This window comes from Sceloporus undulatus, chromosome 6 (genome assembly GCF_019175285.1).
Source record: "Sceloporus undulatus isolate JIND9_A2432 ecotype Alabama chromosome 6, SceUnd_v1.1, whole genome shotgun sequence".
Lineage (NCBI taxonomy): Eukaryota > Metazoa > Chordata > Lepidosauria > Squamata > Phrynosomatidae > Sceloporus > Sceloporus undulatus.
In genome coordinates, this window is record NC_056527.1 from 9996554 (window position 1) to 10016308 (window position 19755).

General features: G+C 39.5%; 2 protein-coding genes across 2 annotated transcripts in view; one reads left to right on the plus strand and one right to left on the minus strand.

Moving 5' to 3' along the window:
• GALNT11 (polypeptide N-acetylgalactosaminyltransferase 11) overlaps positions 1–6304 on the plus strand; it is a 42146-nt gene extending 35842 nt beyond the window's left edge. Inside the window, exons 10-12 of the mRNA XM_042474793.1 lie at positions 402–506; positions 3832–3969; positions 5330–6304. Of these exons, the coding sequence (XP_042330727.1) occupies positions 402–506; positions 3832–3969; positions 5330–5461 (375 nt within the window). The 3' untranslated portion in view covers positions 5462–6304. The remainder of the gene's footprint in view (positions 1–401; positions 507–3831; positions 3970–5329) is intronic.
• Positions 6305–8187: 1883 nt separating this feature from the next.
• Positions 8188–19755, minus strand: part of KMT2C (lysine methyltransferase 2C) — a 192377-nt gene continuing 180809 nt past the window's right edge. The window contains 8 exon segments of the mRNA XM_042475758.1: positions 8188–10176; positions 11896–12004; positions 12202–12275; positions 13253–13369; positions 14358–14526; positions 14793–14935; positions 16557–16693; positions 18365–19484. Coding sequence (XP_042331692.1) covers positions 10084–10176; positions 11896–12004; positions 12202–12275; positions 13253–13369; positions 14358–14526; positions 14793–14935; positions 16557–16693; positions 18365–19484 — 1962 coding nt within the window. The 3' untranslated portion in view covers positions 8188–10083.

Genomic DNA, 19755 nt, shown 5'->3' on the forward strand with positions numbered 1-19755 from the left:
TGTTTTATTTATAGACCGCTATTTCACAATTATCATAGCGGTGATCTGTGCTGTGGTGCTCTGGTTGTTTCATTTGATAAGGCAGAAATAAGGTAACTCCTAAAGAGTAACTGCATGCCTTATCTCTGCTTGTAGCTTGTATCTTTGACATCTTTTTTGTCTTTTGGTATCAAGTGCAAATGGTGCTATTAGTATTGTATAAAAAGGTATTTTCTGGTCATACATGTTGTTGACCAGAACATACTGTCAGTTTAGTAGTTCTTCACCCCAAACCTGTCACATCAACTCGTTCTCCCTCACAGGTTATATCAAGAATGAATGGAATTGTAGTTGGACATTTTCTTCTGTTTCTCAAATTTTTCTATTGTCATCTTAGCTGTATGCTCTTTTCCTCCTTGCAGTTACGTCATCTTCAGACAGATAAATGTCTGGTTGCTCAAGGCCATCCAAGTCAGAAAGGAGGACTTGTTGTGGTCAGAGAGTGTAACTACAGCGATCAAAATCAGGCAAGTAGCTCAAAGCCAGTACTCTTTTTCCTGTTTGCTTTGATGTAGCTGCCATTTTCTTGTTTGCTTGTTGTTCCATTCCTGTTTTATATTGCTTATGCACATTTAGAGTAAAACTAACTCAAAACGCAAAAGGTGGCACTGTTAGGCTATCTTGTCACTACATGCTCTGGTCATCTCTAACTTTGACACTTAGGACATCTATGGTTTCTATTCTATATTCATTCCTTCCTCAGTATTTTTAGACTGACAACATGGATCAAGGTATCAAAATGTGATAGCTTTTTACAGGCCTCTTGTATTTTCCCTTCAGGATGAAGTCTATGTGTATGTGGATTTTAAAAAGCCAGATAAATGGTTTGACACCAGATCTAATACACTCAACTAACAAGCAGTACTGTGAAACAAACAAACAAAAACCCATTTGCAATTCTCCATAGTAAAACAAAAAGGGAGAAAGAAGAAATCTTTGCATATATATAAACTAGATGAAGACAGATCTTTTTTAATGGTCATTTGATACCAATTTACAAGAAATAGTGTTTTTAGCTAAGCTATGTAGCTAATTGTGGGCATCTGTTTTCCTTACTGCCAGTATTCAATTCCTCTTTTTAAATTTGCTCCCAATCATGTTCCCACTTCAGTAAAATGATAAAACAAATATCCTTTGCTCATAGGTAGGATGCTGGTGCAAGGTGGGGAGAAGATGGCACATCAGACTGAAGTAGAAAATATTGCTTCACTTGAACCAAGCTTCTGGAAGCTTGCAGAGTCTTTGATTATTTGCAGAAATGGGTTGCCTAAAAGCTGTTTCTAAGTGCTTGTATAATCTCTTGCTGGAATAACATATTGATGGATCTGCTACTTTATTTTGCATTTCAAATCCCTAATAACTGATAAATAGTGGTTGATTAGAAAGTGGTGGGTCAGGAGAATAGTCAGTCAGTACTAAAAGCAGTATCGCTGTTTATCTTTTGTCATTGAAGGCATCTAGTTGTGAGTTATCTCCTATTGCTGAGAAGGCAAGAACAGTGTAGCTTGAGTTCTTTTTCTTATTTTTCTCCCTAGCTCCTCCTTCAATTACTGCTTTTGCAGATGCCGCTTTTCTCTTCTTCCTATTTGTTCTCAACATACCTCATCTGTTTTTTTCATCTTTGGTTTCATTACCCCCTTTAGCCACTGTTCTGTGTTCTAAAACAAAGGATCCTCTTTTCCTCCCATTGCTGCTGTGTAGCTTCTCATTAACTTTTATCCTTTCTACTTTTCTCTGCTGCTTGTGATAGTAAAGAAAACTGGAAAACCTGAACACACAAAAAGGAAGCTTGTTGAAATTATGAGGGAGCAACCAGCAGCAGCTGCTGAAACCACATGTGACTCAACTGTCTGCAGACTCTGCAAAGGCAGCAAAGGCAGGCACTGATCCCATTCACTGTGGCTCATGCTGCAGCCATTAACCTCTTTTCCACTGAGCTCATGTACTCTTCTTAGTAATTGCTTGCTATTTTGGAAGCCTGCCACATTATCAAAGATGCTGCTAAACATGCCATTTCTGATTGGTGATTTTGAGAATAGTAATCATGACCACCAGAGGGTGCATCAACTGTGACCTGTTCTCAGATTAGTCTGAACAAAAACTCATTCAACTCCAGGATCACGAAGGGCTTCTTAGAATCATAGAGTTGGAAGAGACCTCAAGGGCCATCCAGTCCAACCCCTTCATAAGGCATAGTTTCCAGACCTTTCACCATTTTACTCATCCTCCTCTGGACACACTCCACCTTCTCAGCATCCTTTTTAAATTGTGGTGCCCAGAATTCAAGGTGAGGCCTGACCAAATCAGAATGACTTGGATGATGGAACAGAGGACATGCTTATGTCCTCTTTCCACATCACACTGTTGAATCATGTTTAACTTGTGGTCTACTGGGACTCCTAGATCCCTTTCACACAAACTGTTGTCAAGCCAGTTCCCCATCCTATATTTGTGCATTTCATTTTTTTCACCCTAAGTGTAGTACCTTACATTTCTCCCTGCTGAAATTCATTTTGTTAGTTTTGGCTCAGCTAATCTATTCAGGTCATTTTGAATTTTGATCCTGTCCTCCGGGGTGTTGGCTACCCTGCCTAATTTGGTGTCATCTGCAGATTTCATAACTTTACCAAGTCATTGATAAAAATGCTGAATAGCACTATCTTGTCAGGACCCTTACAGAGTGGCCCCCTCCCTTTCTGATTTCACTACCTCTTTTTCCAAAAGGTTTTTGTGGAAAAGATAGAGGATAGAATTATTGTTAGAACTTGCATAGTTCATACCCAAGAAAAGCACCAAATGCTCCAATAAACAGGCAAAAACATTTCTTCCTCCTTTTTGGAATTCTTCTTGTATCTAAGCTCTGTCAAAATTTAGCCAGAATCTTTATTCAGGGAGAGCCTTGCTGACCATCTTTCCTCCCTTCCTCTAATAAATATATATTCATGAAAATATACTGTGGCTTAGTTAATGGCATGAAATGCCAATTTTTTGAAACACGAACCTACTTGTTCATTCAAACAAGTTCTTCTCTTTCTGTCTCCCATCAGCTATTTCAACTCTCAAGATAACATCCTTAAATTTATCTTGATAGTGAGAGTGACTTGCAAAACCAACAGTCAATGCTTAATGACTTGTAGAACATCTTGGAATATCTCGTGTTAGATAACCCTGCTTTCAGTGAATGAAGTTGCAGGCAGGAACCTCAAATTGCTATAAAACATACTGAAATATATATCTTCACAGTATGGAAATCAGTACTTGTTTTCTGACACGTAAACAGCTGTGAGGTGACCTATTTTGATATACTTGGCTTCCTTGTTAAGCCTCTCCAGGTGCATGTAACTGCATTTTAAGATGACAAAAATCCCAAGCAAAATCAGTGCAACTTCACTGGGCAGAATTCTGGGGGGACTGGAGTCCCTATATATGGAGAGAATTGTATAGTGCAGAAATTACATAATTAAAGTTCTGTCCCCCTGAGTCATACCTGAGAAACCTGTGTCCTTCTACACATTGTTGAACTCCCAGCTACTATCAATCCCTGCATGCTCAGTGGCTAGAAATGGTGGAGTCCAATATCATCTGCAAGGTATTTTTAGTTTCCCTGTTGTTACTATACACTGGGGGAACTAATAGAAGAAAGAAGACACAGGATGTCACATTAGGTGCAGGAGGTGTATCATATTGATATAATCTGTTTTGCAGGTTAAACCATTTACATCTTGTCAGATAATAGTATCCTTTGAAGTCTGATACACGTGGCACTAACATGCTAATTATTGCCACCCTTAGGTATGGCTTTACAATGAAGATCATGAGCTAATCCTAAACAGTCTCCTGTGTTTGGATGTATCTGAAACCCGCACCTCTGATCCACCGCGCCTTATGAAATGCCATGGCTCAGGAGGATCTCAGCAGTGGGTGCTGGGGGTGAGTTGACAATAAGGTTAAGTAGTTTCAATTCTTTGTATGTTGGAAAGTTCTAAATCTAATGGATTGTAGGAGTAATAGTTCCCATTAACATGGTTTTCAGATGTCAGCATGTTACACTTAGGTACTGGCTAGATGCTGTTGAGACTGCACAGGTAAAACCTTGCTGGCCTTACATCCTTAAAAGGGAAAACTTTCATCCAGTAGGGTCCATCTGTGTGAAAAACATTTTCTCCTTAGGTTTACACAGCCCTGGGCTCATATATCAGATGGAGGATAGCAGTGTTCCATGGGGTTTGGGCACTGATAATCTGAATACTTCATGTGTTTACATCCCATTCTTTACCCCACAGTACATACTGTCTTTGGCCCACTCCACTGACTACCAAATCTTGCAAGCCTTTAGGGTAGTGTGGTTAACTGTACCGAACTTGTAATCCATCCAAATATTGTTAGATTGCAGCTCCTTTCATTTCTCATCATTAGCTATGCTGTTTAGGACAAATGCCTTAAACAGTTGTTCCCAAACTTTGGTCTTCCAGATGTTTTGGACTTCAGTTCCCATAATTCCTGCCTGCTGGTCAAGCGGGCTAGGGCTTCTGGGAGTTGGTCCAGTATACCCGGAGGACCAAAGTTTGGAAATTGCTGCCTTTTACTTTTAAAGGCAGAAAAGCAGGTAGGGGAAAATACAGGATCGTTAATTATTGCATTATTGGTTAATACTCAACCTTTGGATCCGGGTGCAGGTAATAGCTAACCTTGGTAATTTACCAGAGGAAGGGGCAGATTATTTCTCTGTCTGGCAAGTAGAGTTTCTTCCGTTTAATCCGATAGGCAAATGGCTCCTGTCTGGTTAATTAGGAAGAATTTCTCCTACACACACAAATAGAGAGAGAGAGAGAGAAAGAGTCAACCCACATCTGAAAACATGTAACAGTTGCATGGCATTTTTATTTTGCTTCTAGAATGCTTTTAAAGAGGTTTGTGGGAATGAAAGGCATTATATATTCCCATGCTTCTTTCAGCTTGGTAAAAAGGAGAGAATATGTATTTGAAATAGGCGCTTTTAACCTACCATGTCCAGTTATTTCAAAATCAGAATCTGTTTTGATAAATAAATTTATTTAATAAATATTATTTATCAATAATAAATATCAATAGCCATCGAAGCAGATTTCCCATGATTTTTCCTGCACTCCTGGTTCTAGCTGTGAGGGGAACGATTCAGAGTAAGGGTTATAATGGCACAATTGGAAGTTTGGACAGAAGCCCTAAGAAGATGAATTCTTATGATCTCAGCAATGAAGTTATCCCTGTTTTCTTTCATCTCAACTGTTGCTTGATACTTTTCTCTCTCCAGAAAAACAACCGGCTTTATCAGGTGTCTGTTGGGCAGTGCATGAAGGTGGTTGAGCCGTTCAGCCTCAAAGGATATGTGACCATGGCGATTTGTGATGGCTCCCTCCCTCAACAGTGGCGTTTGGAGAGCTGAATAAAAGCAAAGACTCGTTTCTTCTATAGCCTTTAGCTGAACTGAATTAGGACCTGAAGCTCAGATTGATATTTTTGACATTCAGCACTTAAAGCAAATATTTCTAATGATGGAACAGAAACTGTAACTATCACGTTTTACTCTCTACACAAGCAGAAGTGCAATTACGTTCTTTCTCTGGCATCTGGAAAATATTCTAAATAATATTTAGAACAATAATGTGATTTAATTAGTGAAGAAATGCAACTAAAGCATACACATCCTTATTGTCAGAAATGTACTCTGTTTTGCTGTTATTTCTTGCACAAATATCATGGTACTATACTTTCATTTGGCGAATGGCTGAATTATTTTAATTGGTCTTTCATCATAGTCCTTTGTGTATTTCATTTTAGTCCAGTTAATTTAATATTGCATAATTGCAATTTTATCTGTCCTTTGTCTTGCAGTATTTAAAATAGTTACTGTAATTTAATTTTGATGACTGGCCAGTATCCAAACTTATGCAAATAGACATCTCCTCAGGCAGCAGGACTTCCCCACCTCTTTCCATAGTGTGCTCTGATCATCTCCTCTGGGTAAGGGCATCCTTTTACAGACCTAGAAATGGATGTGGCTCCAGATTATGGCCAGAACTGGATAGGGCAAAGTCGAATGGAAGGTACCTTTGGCTGTGGCTTGCATGAAACTAGGATTTTAAAAGAAAAATATGACACTTTATTGTCTGGTCTCTGTTGCCATGCAGTGAGGTTAGCAGAAACAGGTGTATGCTATATATGTTTAAAATGGCTATGAAGATGTAAGATATATATATGTATGTAAATAAACTGCAAGAAACTTGAATTTCTCTGAAAATGAAAGCATTTCTTATATGGGATTCATTTAGCACAGATTTTAAACACAGGCCTGAATTACATCTACAGTTATAACTATCGAATCAGTGGTAACCTAAGTCAACATATATATGTTGGGTTACATTGGTGGGATACAGACCGCCCCTTTGGGGTGGCCTGCACCCACCCCTTTCCCTGACGGATCGGGGCTGAGCAACAGCAGCCCCAGAAGCCCCGATCGGCAGCTTTTCCAGGCCTCGGGAAAATGCCGCTTCCCCACGGCCTGGAAAGGGGTGTCCTTGGGGCTTCATGCCCCAAGGACACCCCGACAGTGGCGGGGAAAGGGGCCACTTTCTTTCTGTATCGCTGGCGCAGCCGTTTAAAGGCTGCGCCAGCGATACACACAGCAGAAAGAGCTCCAAAATGGAGCTCGTTTCGGTGCAGCTGAAAGGGTGCCACAAGCGCCCTACAGCGGTGCCATGATGTGACACCTGCACCACGCTGTTTGGACACAGCGTGTCCGTCACGTCAAAATGGCGGTGCCCATGTAGACAGGACGCCGCCATTTTGCTGTACAGAGTATGTCCTAGCGTTGCGGGGCATCGGTAAAGGATGCCCCAAGGCAACCCGAGTACGTATCCAGGCCAGCGCTTTGGATACCACCATTGATTCAATGGGTCTGTTTTAATTGGTGACGTGATTAACTGGATTTAGGCCAAAGAAATGTCTTGTCATAGGATATTGAGGACGATACATTGAGTGTGATACAGTGGTTTGAAATGTGCAGATACATTGATCGCCGTGGATTAAAATTGGTTACTGAGCATAGCAGTTTGAATGTTGGACTACGACTCTTGAGACTAGGTTTTGATTCACTGCTCAGCGATGGATTTCTGCTGGATCACCTTGGGCACATCACATACTCTCAGCCTCAGCAGAAGGCAAAGGCAAACCGTGCTTTGAACAAATCTTGCCAAGAAAACCCCCTGATAAGAGTTGCTTTAAGTCAAATGGGTTGAAGGCGGACAACAGGATTGCTTTACCTACCATGCTGTGTTCATATGCAGTGGCAATAATTGTAAAAACTCAGAAATACAAATCTGCTGCGATCTTGTTCAGTAATTATGATGTTGCTGGCCGTACTGCTAATCACACCAGTTCACCTTTATGGTCATTGCTCCACTGGTATGACCTAAAGTGTCTCCCTCAGAGAAATATCTGAGGTACTGGGACATAGCCAGTCCTTTCCCAGTAGTGGGAAACAGCTCATTGCTTACCTTCTCTGGTTTCCAGGGTCCTAGAAATTCCTTGTTGGGGGGAGGCTGCATGGATTAGAAGATTTTGTGGGGTAGCACTGGCAGATGTAGCTATATCTTCTAATGCTGGAGCTCAGCAGGCATTTTCAAGATAGCTGTAATAGCTGTTTCATTGTTGGGTAGAAACCTTGAGCTACCTAATAATGTGTTGGGTTTTTTAAGAGTAAAATCCAAAACACACTGAAGAAATAATTCAGTTTGAGACCACTTTAACTGCCCTAGCTTTTTATAGGGAATCCTGAGAAATAATCCAGTTTGAGATTGCTTTAAATGCTCTGCTCAGTGCTAGGGAATCCTGAGAATTGAGGTTGATTGTGGCACCACAGCTGTCTGACAGAGAAGACTAAATGTCTCGCAAAACTACCATTCCCATGATTCCCTAGCAGTAAGTCAGGGCAGTTAAAGTGGTCTCAAACTGGATTATTTCTGCAATATTTTGGACCTAGGAAATCCTCCTAGTTGAAAACTTTGGGTTCTATATTCTATAGGGGACACAATGCAGTCTCCTATTAGAAAGCAGCTATATGTCTACATCTGAACACAAACAGGCATTCTCAAATGAAATATATAGGTGATATTTATAGATGTAAAATATTTTATTTGTAAATGCTGATCTTCCAAATCTGTTTCCACAAATTTCAAAGCCCATAACACTCTGTATACTTCAAAAATTCATTTTTGCCAACATTAGATAACTATTATACAGAACAGAAAAAAAAACCTGTAGGACAAATACTGGTAGGATGTTGGAATATTGTACAAGAGAAGAAAAATATTCAAGAAACAAATTTCATACAGCTATTTATCAAGAGAAAAATATATACAATTGATTTATTCTGTAAGATAAAAATACATCATGCCATATACATTACAAGTTCAGAACTGTATCACTGAATATACCAACAGTTTTACAGTCCACTTCAGCTGTGCACACAAAAAACTTCATTTTCTTTCATATTTAGACTGTGAAGTGTCAGTACCAGAATTTAAAGTACAAAATAAAAAACTAACCTGGTTCAAAATGTTGATTAGATTTCTACAAGCAAACACAAACAGTGTTTATTTTTTTTAAAGAAATGTAAACAAAAACAATCCATACAAACACATCTTTAAATTACATTTTCCAAAACCCTATTGCGAGAGTCCTGCAGATGAAAGCACAATTACATCTAATTTTTTTCCTTGTTTTTATCTTTAAAGAAGGCAGCTATTGTATTAGACTTACGCTTTCACTACACATTTCTATTTTCATTACATGATTTTAGTGTAAGCTGAACAGTTCATGTAATCCCCTCTACTTTTTCTGGGAAAGAAAATCAGTGTTCAGCTTCTATTTTGGGTGGTTTTAGCAGTTATTCACAGTTATCACAAATCCTAAGCACAAAAAAACCTGATTTAAGAAATAGGGATGTAACAATATAATACAAACAAAATAAACCAGTCAGTCTAAATTTTCTCAGACATCTACAAAAGTCATAGCTGTAATATACATGCTCTGCGCCAATCTTAAGGGTTACTTAAAAAAGTTATTGATAGAGCACAATTGAGCCTGCTTCAAAGGTTAAAAAAATAAAGTCAAACCTCTCTTAAATTGAGATTTTGGTTATTCCATAACAATTTTAATGGCATACGTTTAGTAATACATGAGATCATATTGTAACATCCCTATCAAAGTTTAATAATAAGCACCTGAACTGCTGCAGAGTCTGGTAGCATTTGGTCAATTACTATTTTTTATACTGTTCTTTTCTTCTTCCTGAAAATATTTACACTTCTGTACAAAGTAACAGGGTTTGTTAGTTCTGCAAAGAACAGCAGCAGCAGCAGCTTGGCTTCTAACTCTTCCTTTTAAAAATAGCTTCATTCACTTATTTCAATAATAAATACAAAAAGTTTCTCTTATTTTACAGAAATCAAAAAACTACAATAAACTGACTCATGGAATCAAGTATTTTAAATGTATTTTAGTGCAAGTTATTTTTTCCCTTAGCTCTATCCCTAAGGAAGTCGTTTCAGTACATTCCTTGTTCAGTGGTGTCTACTTTTATTTAAACTTATTTTTATTCTGTATTTAGAGGGCCTGCCCCTTTAATAAGTAAGGCTGTGGCCAGCACTTTGGACGTCTCCCTTTCGCTGGTGATTTCAGTCTACATTCATTGATGCCACACTGCCCTTCAGCAGGTCAGCTATAGCTTCTCTGCCCAAGTTCAACAATTTCTCCTTAGTGAGTTCAAAAAATCAAAAGTGCTGGACTGGTCTGGAGATTTGTTGCACCGCTTGTATCCCCGGGAAGCCAGGCACCAACTGCGTATCCCGTCAGCTTGCTTCTGATGCTGGTTTACGCGGGAGTAGAACATGCAATTTATAGAAGTGATTGCTTTCACACACCCCAACCTCCAGCCTGCAGAACATCATCATCAAAATCACTTCTTCCTTGGGACAAGCAAACCCAGGAGACAGCAAAGGAATGCATCTAGTTCATCCATTTTCGGCAGTTTACAGCTCCACAGTGACATGGAATCTTGTGCTGATCATCTTCAAAATCAAACTTATAGTCGTAACAGAGCTGAAAAGAAAGGTATGGTCAGTCTGGGTTCATGCTTGCAAAACCAATAGCACTTACTGAAACCTTGCAGATATATTTAGCACATTCCTAACGTAGTCATGCATTGTTAGATTTTAAGTGGCTAGCACTGATTATGGATAAAAGAACAACTTCCATCAATACAGCCGTGAACTGCAAATTCATCTATAATGTAATGAAACAACAGTCTTGGCCATCTTGGCTTCTGGGGAGAGTTCAGTTTTCATAATCTTTCATACAAAAGGGAAATACAATGGCATGGACAATCCTAACTTTAATATTCAATTATGTATCTTGACACTTCAGGATCTTGTCTAGTTATAGCCACCCTTCCAAGTCCCAGAATTCTCATTTCTTGACTGCAGTCTCCATTCTGATTAATGACTGAGCCAAGGTATGGAAAATCATGAACTATTTCAATGCCTTCATCATCTACTTCGTCTATTTCAATGCCTTCATCATCTTCAATTTATGTAAATCATCTGTGGTCATTATGTTTGTTTTCTTAGTGTTCAATTGTAAACCGCACTTTGCACTTCTTTGACTTTCTTCAGTAACCATTCCAAGTCTGTGCTATTTTCTGCTAGTACTATAGTGTCAAATGCATATCTTAAACTGTTGATGTTCCTTCCTCCAATTTTCACACCTCCTTCCTCGGAGTCTAATCCTGCTTTGTGAATGATATGTTCAGGATACAGGTTAAACAGGGTGATAAGATACAGTCTTGCCTGATCCCTTGCCAATTGGAAACCATTCCATTTTTCCTGATTCTGTCCTAATTGTACCCTCTTATCCTGAGCATGGGTTACACATCAGAACAATCAAATGTTATCGCACACCCATTTCTTTAAGCACAATCATGATCTATACCAGTGCTCCCCAAATTGTGCCCCTTTAAGAGATTTTGGACTTCAGCTCCCAGAAGCCTCAGGCATGTTGGCCAATAGTCCGGGATTCTAGAAGTTGACATCCAAAATCCTTTAAAGAGCACAGTTTGGGTACCACTGATCTATACAACTGAAGGCTTTGCTATAATCTATAAAACAGGCTGATTTTCTTTTGAAATTGTTTGGTGCACTCCATTAAAAAACAAACTTGCAATATGATTCCTAGTGCCTCTTTCTTTCCTGATCCCAGCTTGTACAGCTGGCATTTCTCACTACATATATGGTAAACCTCTTTGTAGTAGAATTTTGCACATCACTTTGCTTGCTTCTCCTATCTCGGGGACTGGAAAGTATACTGAGTGCTTCCAATTTATGGGGCACTGTTTTGTTTCCCATATTTTTGAAACAGCACTATTGGTATGCCATCGGCCCTAAATAGTGTGTTGCAACAGGCATTTTTACATGTCACAACATAGGGCTGAATCAAATGTGCAGGCTGAAGTGCTAAAATTTTGGCATGGGAGATACATATCTCAATGTATTTGGGAACAATTTTTCCAGTATTATAAAGCATAGTGTTGCTGTTCTTCAGAATGGCTCTTAACATATGGTCTAAACTCTGAGCTGTTCATGGAAGGGACTACAGTTGTCACCTTGATCAGCCAAAAGCAAAATGAACTCATGACAGCCTTTCAGAAAGAAGAAATGCTGGTGGATTTAGTTCCTGCATTTTTGACCTAGAAATTTGCAGAAACAATAACATATTTTTCAGCTATAAAGATTCAAATAATACCAGAAACCATACAAATCATACCTCCTCCCCCTTCTGGATTCTCCTACTAGAACTGATGATGATTTTATGTCCCCTTTCAAAGGTTACAACCTCAGCCACACAGTTTGGTGCACAGGAATGATTAATATACCTATAAGAAAAAGAACATAAGAAACTCAACCATAAATTTTAAAATGCAAAAGATGTAAACTGATTTTACTGTTAATAGTCATGCCCAGCATTGGCTCCACCCAGATGCAAGTAATTGATCTTAGAAATGCTGTATCACACCATCAGCATTTCAAAGTGAGTAAAATGAAAATAGCTGATTTCCAAAAATGATACCACCTTGCAGGACCTCCTGTCAACGTGGCATCAATGACATGATCGTTGTCAATGCGGAACATGTACACTCCACGATTCTAAGGGAGAAAGCAGAGAGAAAAGGCAATCAAATTTGTACCATCATGGAATTAAAAAAGTGATGCATAAAAGTATGTGCTTTTCAGATTCAGATTCAAGCATGTTTGCTTACTAAAGAAGTGGAAGGCTGGTCTTTGAGACTACCATATATACTCAACTATAAGTTGACCTCATGTATAAGTCGAGGTCAGGTGCTGGGGCCAAAATTATGGATTTTGCCATGACCTGTGGATAGGTCGAGGGTAAAACTTGGAGGCTCCTTCCGTGTGTGTATTGTGCATATGGCAAGAGAGACTCTAATTGAGCCTTTTCTTCATGTTTCAGCTTTCATTTCAGCCAAGCGAGGGGCGGACTCTTAAACAAACTGCAATATCAATCCCAGGATTCTTTCTGCATGGCCCCTTCTTGCTAAACTCCTCTCCGCATGGCATGGGGAAATCTGAAAGAGCTGCTATCACGTTTCCATAGTGATCCGTAAATAAGTCAACCTGGGATTTTGGGGACAATTTTTGGGTATAAATTTTTAGATTTATAGAGGAGTATACATGGTAAATAATCAAATGGAAAGGGGAACAAGGTGCAGGACCTTCAGAGGCAGACTCAAGCACATCTTCTCAGTTCCTCTAAATGCATTGCCTGTCACACATAATCTGTGCCTACAGTTACAGGGAACTAGCAAAGACGGGTATTGCTGTGAACTGTTCACATGTGTGCCTCCTCTGTGTAGCACAGGGGAAGTGTTAACACTTCCAAAGGGGGCTCTGTTCATGTATCTCAGTTCATATTTGGCTATACTTTGATACAGCTTTGGAAAACTTTCCAAAAACACTTGAAGATAGGATACAAGATTTAAACATTCAAAAAGATTCAGATTCACTCAATGAACACCTGTATAGTTCAGATTCCTCTACAGAAAAGTTTACATTTGCTGTTACATGAGTACGTGAAACAAAGATCAAGTTGCCTTATGTAATACCTGAGATTCATAAAGCTTCTCTTTCCTGTTGGCTACCTCGTTGCGGATGATGGTTCCAATATATTCAATGACCATGGTGTGCTTTTCAATGTCTCTAGCAGCATATAAGCCCAAGCCCTAGCAAATATAATAGCAGATAGTTTAAGAGTATTAAAGTACCAGAGTGTACAAACTTGGCTACTTTTTCTGGTACTGTATGAAAGAATTAGTATTAGGGTACCAAAAGCTTAAAATGACAAAGATAATGCTTTTTGACAAACTTGCAATGCAATCCTATGTGTGTTTGCTCAGGAATAAATCCCACTGTGTTGAGCTGGGGTTATTCCTTTGTGAGAATATTAATAATTACAGCCTAAATCAACTAGGAAATGAGAACACTAAGGTACTTACACAAGTAGTATTTCAAAATGCATTTCACATTGTTTTTATTGGAAGAGACAGTGGTAACAATTCTAAGATAAAAATCTGAATCCTATTGTTAGTCCCCGGAGGAGAAGAGATATTCAGTTGTTTTTTTGTGGGGTTTTCAGGCTATGTGGCTGTGTTCTAGAAGAGTTTATTCCTGACGTTTCACCGGCATCTATGGCTGGCATCTTCAGAGAATGCTGGAATTGAAATGAGTTGGGTGTATGAATACACACACACACACACACTATGCTCTGTTGTTGAATGGCAAGGCCTCAGGGTGGGAAGATATGCAAAGAGGATTTGTGTCTGTTTAATTATAGATCCTCTTTGCACATCCTCCCACCCTGAGGCCTTACCATCCAACAACAGAACAATACACAGATTAACATGGAAATCACTCCTCCCAACCCAGGGTCACACAGGATATATATGCCCCCATTCACTTCCATGCCAGCCACAGATGCAGGTGAAACATCAGGAACAAACTCTTCTAGAACATGGCCACATAGCCTTAAAAACCCACAAAAAACTATGGGATGCCGGCCATGAAAGTCTTTGACTTCACAGATATTGAATTAATGGGATTTACTTAAATATTGACTCACTATTCAAACCACTGATTCAAAGGTTCTACTCTGATTGGGAAAGACTAATAGGATTCAGGCCTGTACCTCTTGCCAGAGATGATGTAACTGACCTGAATTCGTGATCGTGCTAAGTAGACATTGGATTTCCATTCAGTCTTCATCTTTCGGTACTGAGAGGACTTTGAATGAACAAACTGTTTACTGTAAGGTGCATTTAGTTCTCCTGTAACTGTGCTCTGAAATGATTTCGAAGTGCTGGTGCTATTCAAGGTATGAGGCCTGTAGTAATGGGTCATATAACAGAAGAGACATAGAAGAAAAACTGAAGATCTCTCTGAATTTTATGACACATTAAATTAAAAGCCCCCCTCAAGACAGACAGACATTCAAAGCCAGCTAGCAAAGACAACAAAGCAGCTCCCCTGGCTTGGACATGCACATACACAGCCAACGACAACAGGGTTTGTAAGCAGCACACAGAAGCACATGTATTCTACATAGCCTATAAACCCTGGGCTGTACTATGTGAATTTAAAAGAAAATACCTTAACACAAACCTCTTGACATGGCTGCTCATTTTTGGCTCTGAGCGGGCACAGCCTGTGGGGTTGATGGCAAGAGGGAGTTCCATGAGTGGGTTACGGCCATAGCGGAAGGTGTAATGCTCACATGCCTCAACCCCAGGAAGCTGTCAACACACAAAAGGAGTGAGATGTCATTTTATTTATTCAGTATTTATTCATTGATTTACTGTGTATGTTCCTGTGTAAGTCTAGAAATTTCAGTCAAAAAATGAATCCAAAAAACCTGAGTTGACTTATCCATAGGTCAATGTAAGAACTGTCCTTTAACTCTTATCAAAAAAGGAACCATCCCCTGGTGAAATGCAAGACTGTAATCTGTCCTGGAACCACTGACCTCTCTCTACTCTCATCCATCCAGCCTTTATTGGGAGCACAAACAGTGATGCCTGCTGGAATTTTGTAAGTCCTTTGGCATTGTTTTCTTTTGCTTCGTCCTTTATATCCTTTGTTACATGCTCCTAGGTTTTGCCCTCAATTTACCCACGGGTCATATCAAAATCCATAATTTTGGCCCTAAAACCTGTTCTCGACTTATACATGAGGTCAATTTATAGTCAGGTATATACTGTACAGTATATGCTAATATAATTGCAGAACAGCCAATATGATGCCTGATTAAGCAAGAGAATTGAGAATAAGAATTACTGATATTCTAGGCATGTAGATAACAGAGAGAGTATGCAGTCAAGTGCTTGCAATGTTGGTTCTTGTTCCTTGCTAGGTTTAGGATGGCGTTAGGTTTAGGAGGCTGGCCTACAGGCTGCCTGTAGCTCCCAGCCCTGATTTGCAGGACATCTGTGAACCCTTCCCCATAAAATGATCTGCAATCTGTGCCCCCCCCAAAAAAAACTCCAAAAATGTGGTTTGGTTAGATTACCCTCTACAAACCCCAAACCATTTTTTTTTTAAAAAAAACTAAACACCCCAAATGTAATGTTTGTCAAAAAGAGACATCACACCACTCTGGAACAGCTGAGACATTTATCTGTAGCCCTGTGATGCAGGCGATTGCCCACCCGTTTTAAAAGCACAGATCCCCAAACAGGCTATGCAAGTTCAACTCTGTCTTGTCCATCCTAGCCCAAACACGCGCAGACATAACCAGTTTGAGTCCGCTTTATCTGCCCTAGCTCGATGCTAGGGAACTGTAGGAACTATAGTTTTGTAGGCATTTAGCCTTCTCTGTCGAGAGAGCTCTGGTGCCAAAATAAACATCAATTATCAGGATTCCCTAGAACTGAGCAGAACATTTATTAAATATTATTTAAATTATTATTTAAAGCAATCTCAAACTGGATTATTTCTGCAGTGTGTTTGGGACCTTGCTCTAAAACAAATCCAACCATTATCACTTTAGGTGGCTTTTGACTATTCAGATTTTGGAGAGAGGAGGCCAGGTGAAAGCTAATGACAATACCAAATATCAGATCATTATTTCCTATTTTCACAACCCTTGTCAGATGAAAAAAAAGTGGAAATATGGCAAAAATAAATTCCAGAGCAAAAGCAAAAAAACATTGCTTGAAATATTCCACTGATTAAATGCTATTGCTTTAGTTATAGACATTAAAACTCGGAACATTCTTCTTAAAACTCTTCTCTGCATTGCTGAATGAGTACACGTTGCATTCATTTTACAAAGAAAACATCCATATCTAAGGTAAATGTAGATTAATATCAAAGACTGGGCTAAATCCAGCTTGCTATAGTGTTATCATCACTCACCGATTCAGCTATTCTAGCCACTGCGGAGACAGTCAAACCAAAAAGGTCTTCCCCCTTCAAATATATGGGGAAGAGCTGGAGCATCTCAGAACTTTTCCTTACAGAAGCAACAGGCTCCAGGATTTTATCCCAAACACCTACGCAGAGGGAAGATAAAGTGAACAACAAAAATGCGGGAGGAAAACAGAGCATACTCAACTCATTGACCTGAAACTATTTACTGCCCATGGTAGACGCAGAACTAAGACTGGTCTAAAATCACAGAAGAAAGTAAGTCTTCACATTTAAGAATAAATCTTTCCTAGGATAAGTGATTTATATTAATACTACTTCTGCACAGAAATGGCCTTGCAGGTTCCCTATCATTTATGATGAATGCAGGTTTTCCTGTACATGGTGGAATGTTCCTCCAGTGTATAGAGATGCCAAAATAGGAAATTACTACAAGTGACAGTGATGTAGGTACTCATAAATTGCTACACAGAAGTCATTTATGTGTTGGGAGATTTACTGTCTATGAAGTAACTTTATGTATTACAGGTGTAATATCTTTAATCTTGCTTGCATGAGTCTGACTTATCAGACCTTAGAAAGGAAATCACTAATTTGTTTGCATATTTCATTAACTTTTGACCCAGGAAGGACTACATGTCATGACAATTGGTATTTAAATTAGAGGTAGCTCTGAAAAAGGCCTCAGGGCAGAATGGGGGCCCTGACGCTGCCACCATGCCATGCACCCAACCGCATGGCAAACAGTGTCATGGCACTCCTCTGGCACTTCGTCCAGATGACACTGCGCCAAAAGGAGTGCCAGAAGTGCCACCGCCACAACAAAGGTGCCCTTTCCGTGGCGCAAAATTGAGCTGTTTTTTGCAGCTCTTTTTTGCACTGTGGCCCTGATCCGGCGAAGAAAGAGGCGACTGTAGGCCGCCGCTTAGGAGTGGTCTCTTCAATCCCTGACCGTTTTTATTTCTCTTGACTTTGGGTGTTCCCTTCAAGGGATAGGTTTGGGCACATTTAAATCATCACAAAAATAAAAGCAAACCACATGACCTGTGGAAATCTAGCAGAAAACGGAGCACTCCAGCATTGCACTAGATCAGTATCCACTAATCGGAATAAAAACTTTAAGATTAGATCCAGTTGTTAGCTCTAACTAGAGTAAGGCCTGTTGAATCTATGGGACTTATATTAGTGTTCACTTAACAAATTCATTTCAATGAGTCTACTCTAACTGGCCCAAATAATTGGACTTGTGTGTGTGTGTGTGCATGTGTTTATGCCTTCAAGTCACCTGTCGACCTATAGTGACCCCATGAATTTCAAAGGCTTTCCTTAGGCAAGGACTATTCAGAGATGGTTGTGTCAGTTCCTTTCTCTAAACTATAGGCTACAGAACCTGGCATTCATTGGCAGTCTCCTATCCAACCATCCAAATACTAAGCAGTGCTGACCCTGCTTAGTTTCTAAGATGGAACAGGATCAAGTGCCTTTTACTGTTTAAATATTCAACTTCCTTAATGTTAAACTTAATACATTTAAAAAATCCTGCAAAACTAATAACATAAATTCAACTACATTTATGAGCCCTCTATAATCTTAGCTAATTAGGAGCTTTATAATAATGTTCCATGTTCTATGCTTAGGTCATAATGAAGTTTTTAAATATTTGTTCAGATCAATCCAGCATGAACCAGTAATGTGTGCAGAAATCATCATACTGATATTCATAATTCCATATACATTTGGCACTTAAGAAAATGAGTGAACATAACAATCTATTTACTCTCTCAGTATCATGTTACCTTTTGGGGTTGAGTCTGTAAGAACCAGATCTTCATGGCCTTGCTCAATAATCCTGATGACAAAGAGGGGAAGGCCCTCCTTCTCTTCAATGGAACACAGATAGCGACATCGGCGGTTGGCATACCGCGTACTCCAATACAACCGGCTGGCCTCATAACCCACAGGGTAGAGCACCTTTGAAGAATGGAAGGCCTGCATCTGATGTGGCAGCAGCTGGCCGATAGTGTGAAAAATAAGGCTCCCCACCCGGAAGGTGTGCTCACGATCCCCTCGTTGTACTATGCTAGCGATCTGTCGGACTTCATCACGCTGCACATAGACCCGCCTGAAGACAGCAAAATAGCTGAGTTCCTGCTCATGAGCGCCCTTTGGTTTGTGCATTGGGCAAAGCATAGTTTTATCTTTAAAAAACATGCATTGTGCTTTAATAGCACAGGTAAAGTGATAAATATTGGTGCACCTTAACCTGTGACAGCCGCTGGTAGCGCCCATTTTGTGACAGAATGTGCATTTCATTTGCAACCCCCTTCGCAGTGCTAGTTCCACATTTATTAAGGCACCAGCTTGTGTCTCATAGACCTCAGTAGACCAAAGAGCACAATTCAAATGGACCCATAGGTCTAAGTCAAGGTTAAGAAGTCTTGCTGGTCCATCTGTTAGTCCATCACCCTCCTCATGGCAGAAGCAACATTTTCGGTAGTCCTTAGGTACTGGATCAGGTTTAATGGTTGTGCCCAGTTTCTTGAGGAACTCATCAATTTCCTCATCACAAGGAGGTTTGAATGTTCCTTTAGGAATCACAATCTGTATATTCCATTTCTTCCACTTCATTCCTTTCCATTTCTTATTTACTGGTCGACTGTCATCAAGACCATTGGGTATTGTTCTCAAGCGGGGTTTTAGTTTTACTGTTACCTTAAGTTCATCTGGTTTTGGTTCCACTCTGGCTGCTTCAAAAGCAGGAGGGAAGGTGATTAGGGGAGATGAAGGTGGAGAAGCCTTTTCCTGGAACTGAGGGAGGCAGTGTACATCTAAGGTAGAAATATTGTTGCTATATTGATGGAACACTTTGGTGGGAGCCTCTTTTACTGGAAAATGTGTCAACGAAGGAATTGATTCCTAAGAAATAATGAGACAGCAATTAAATATGCAATTAACAAAATATGCCCAGTCAATATTATTTTCAAGTCAATTCACACAGAGGGACAATCATATCAAATCATTTCAAACAATTAAAGGAGTTTACTTGTTTTGACATCAGTAAATTTACAATAATAAGCTTGGATGGTCCAGACTTTTAAGATTGCTTTTAATAAACAGAATTATAGAGATGCTTCTGTAGAAAGACAAAGAAGATACATAATTTTGAAAGTAGTATGCTGGAAATCTC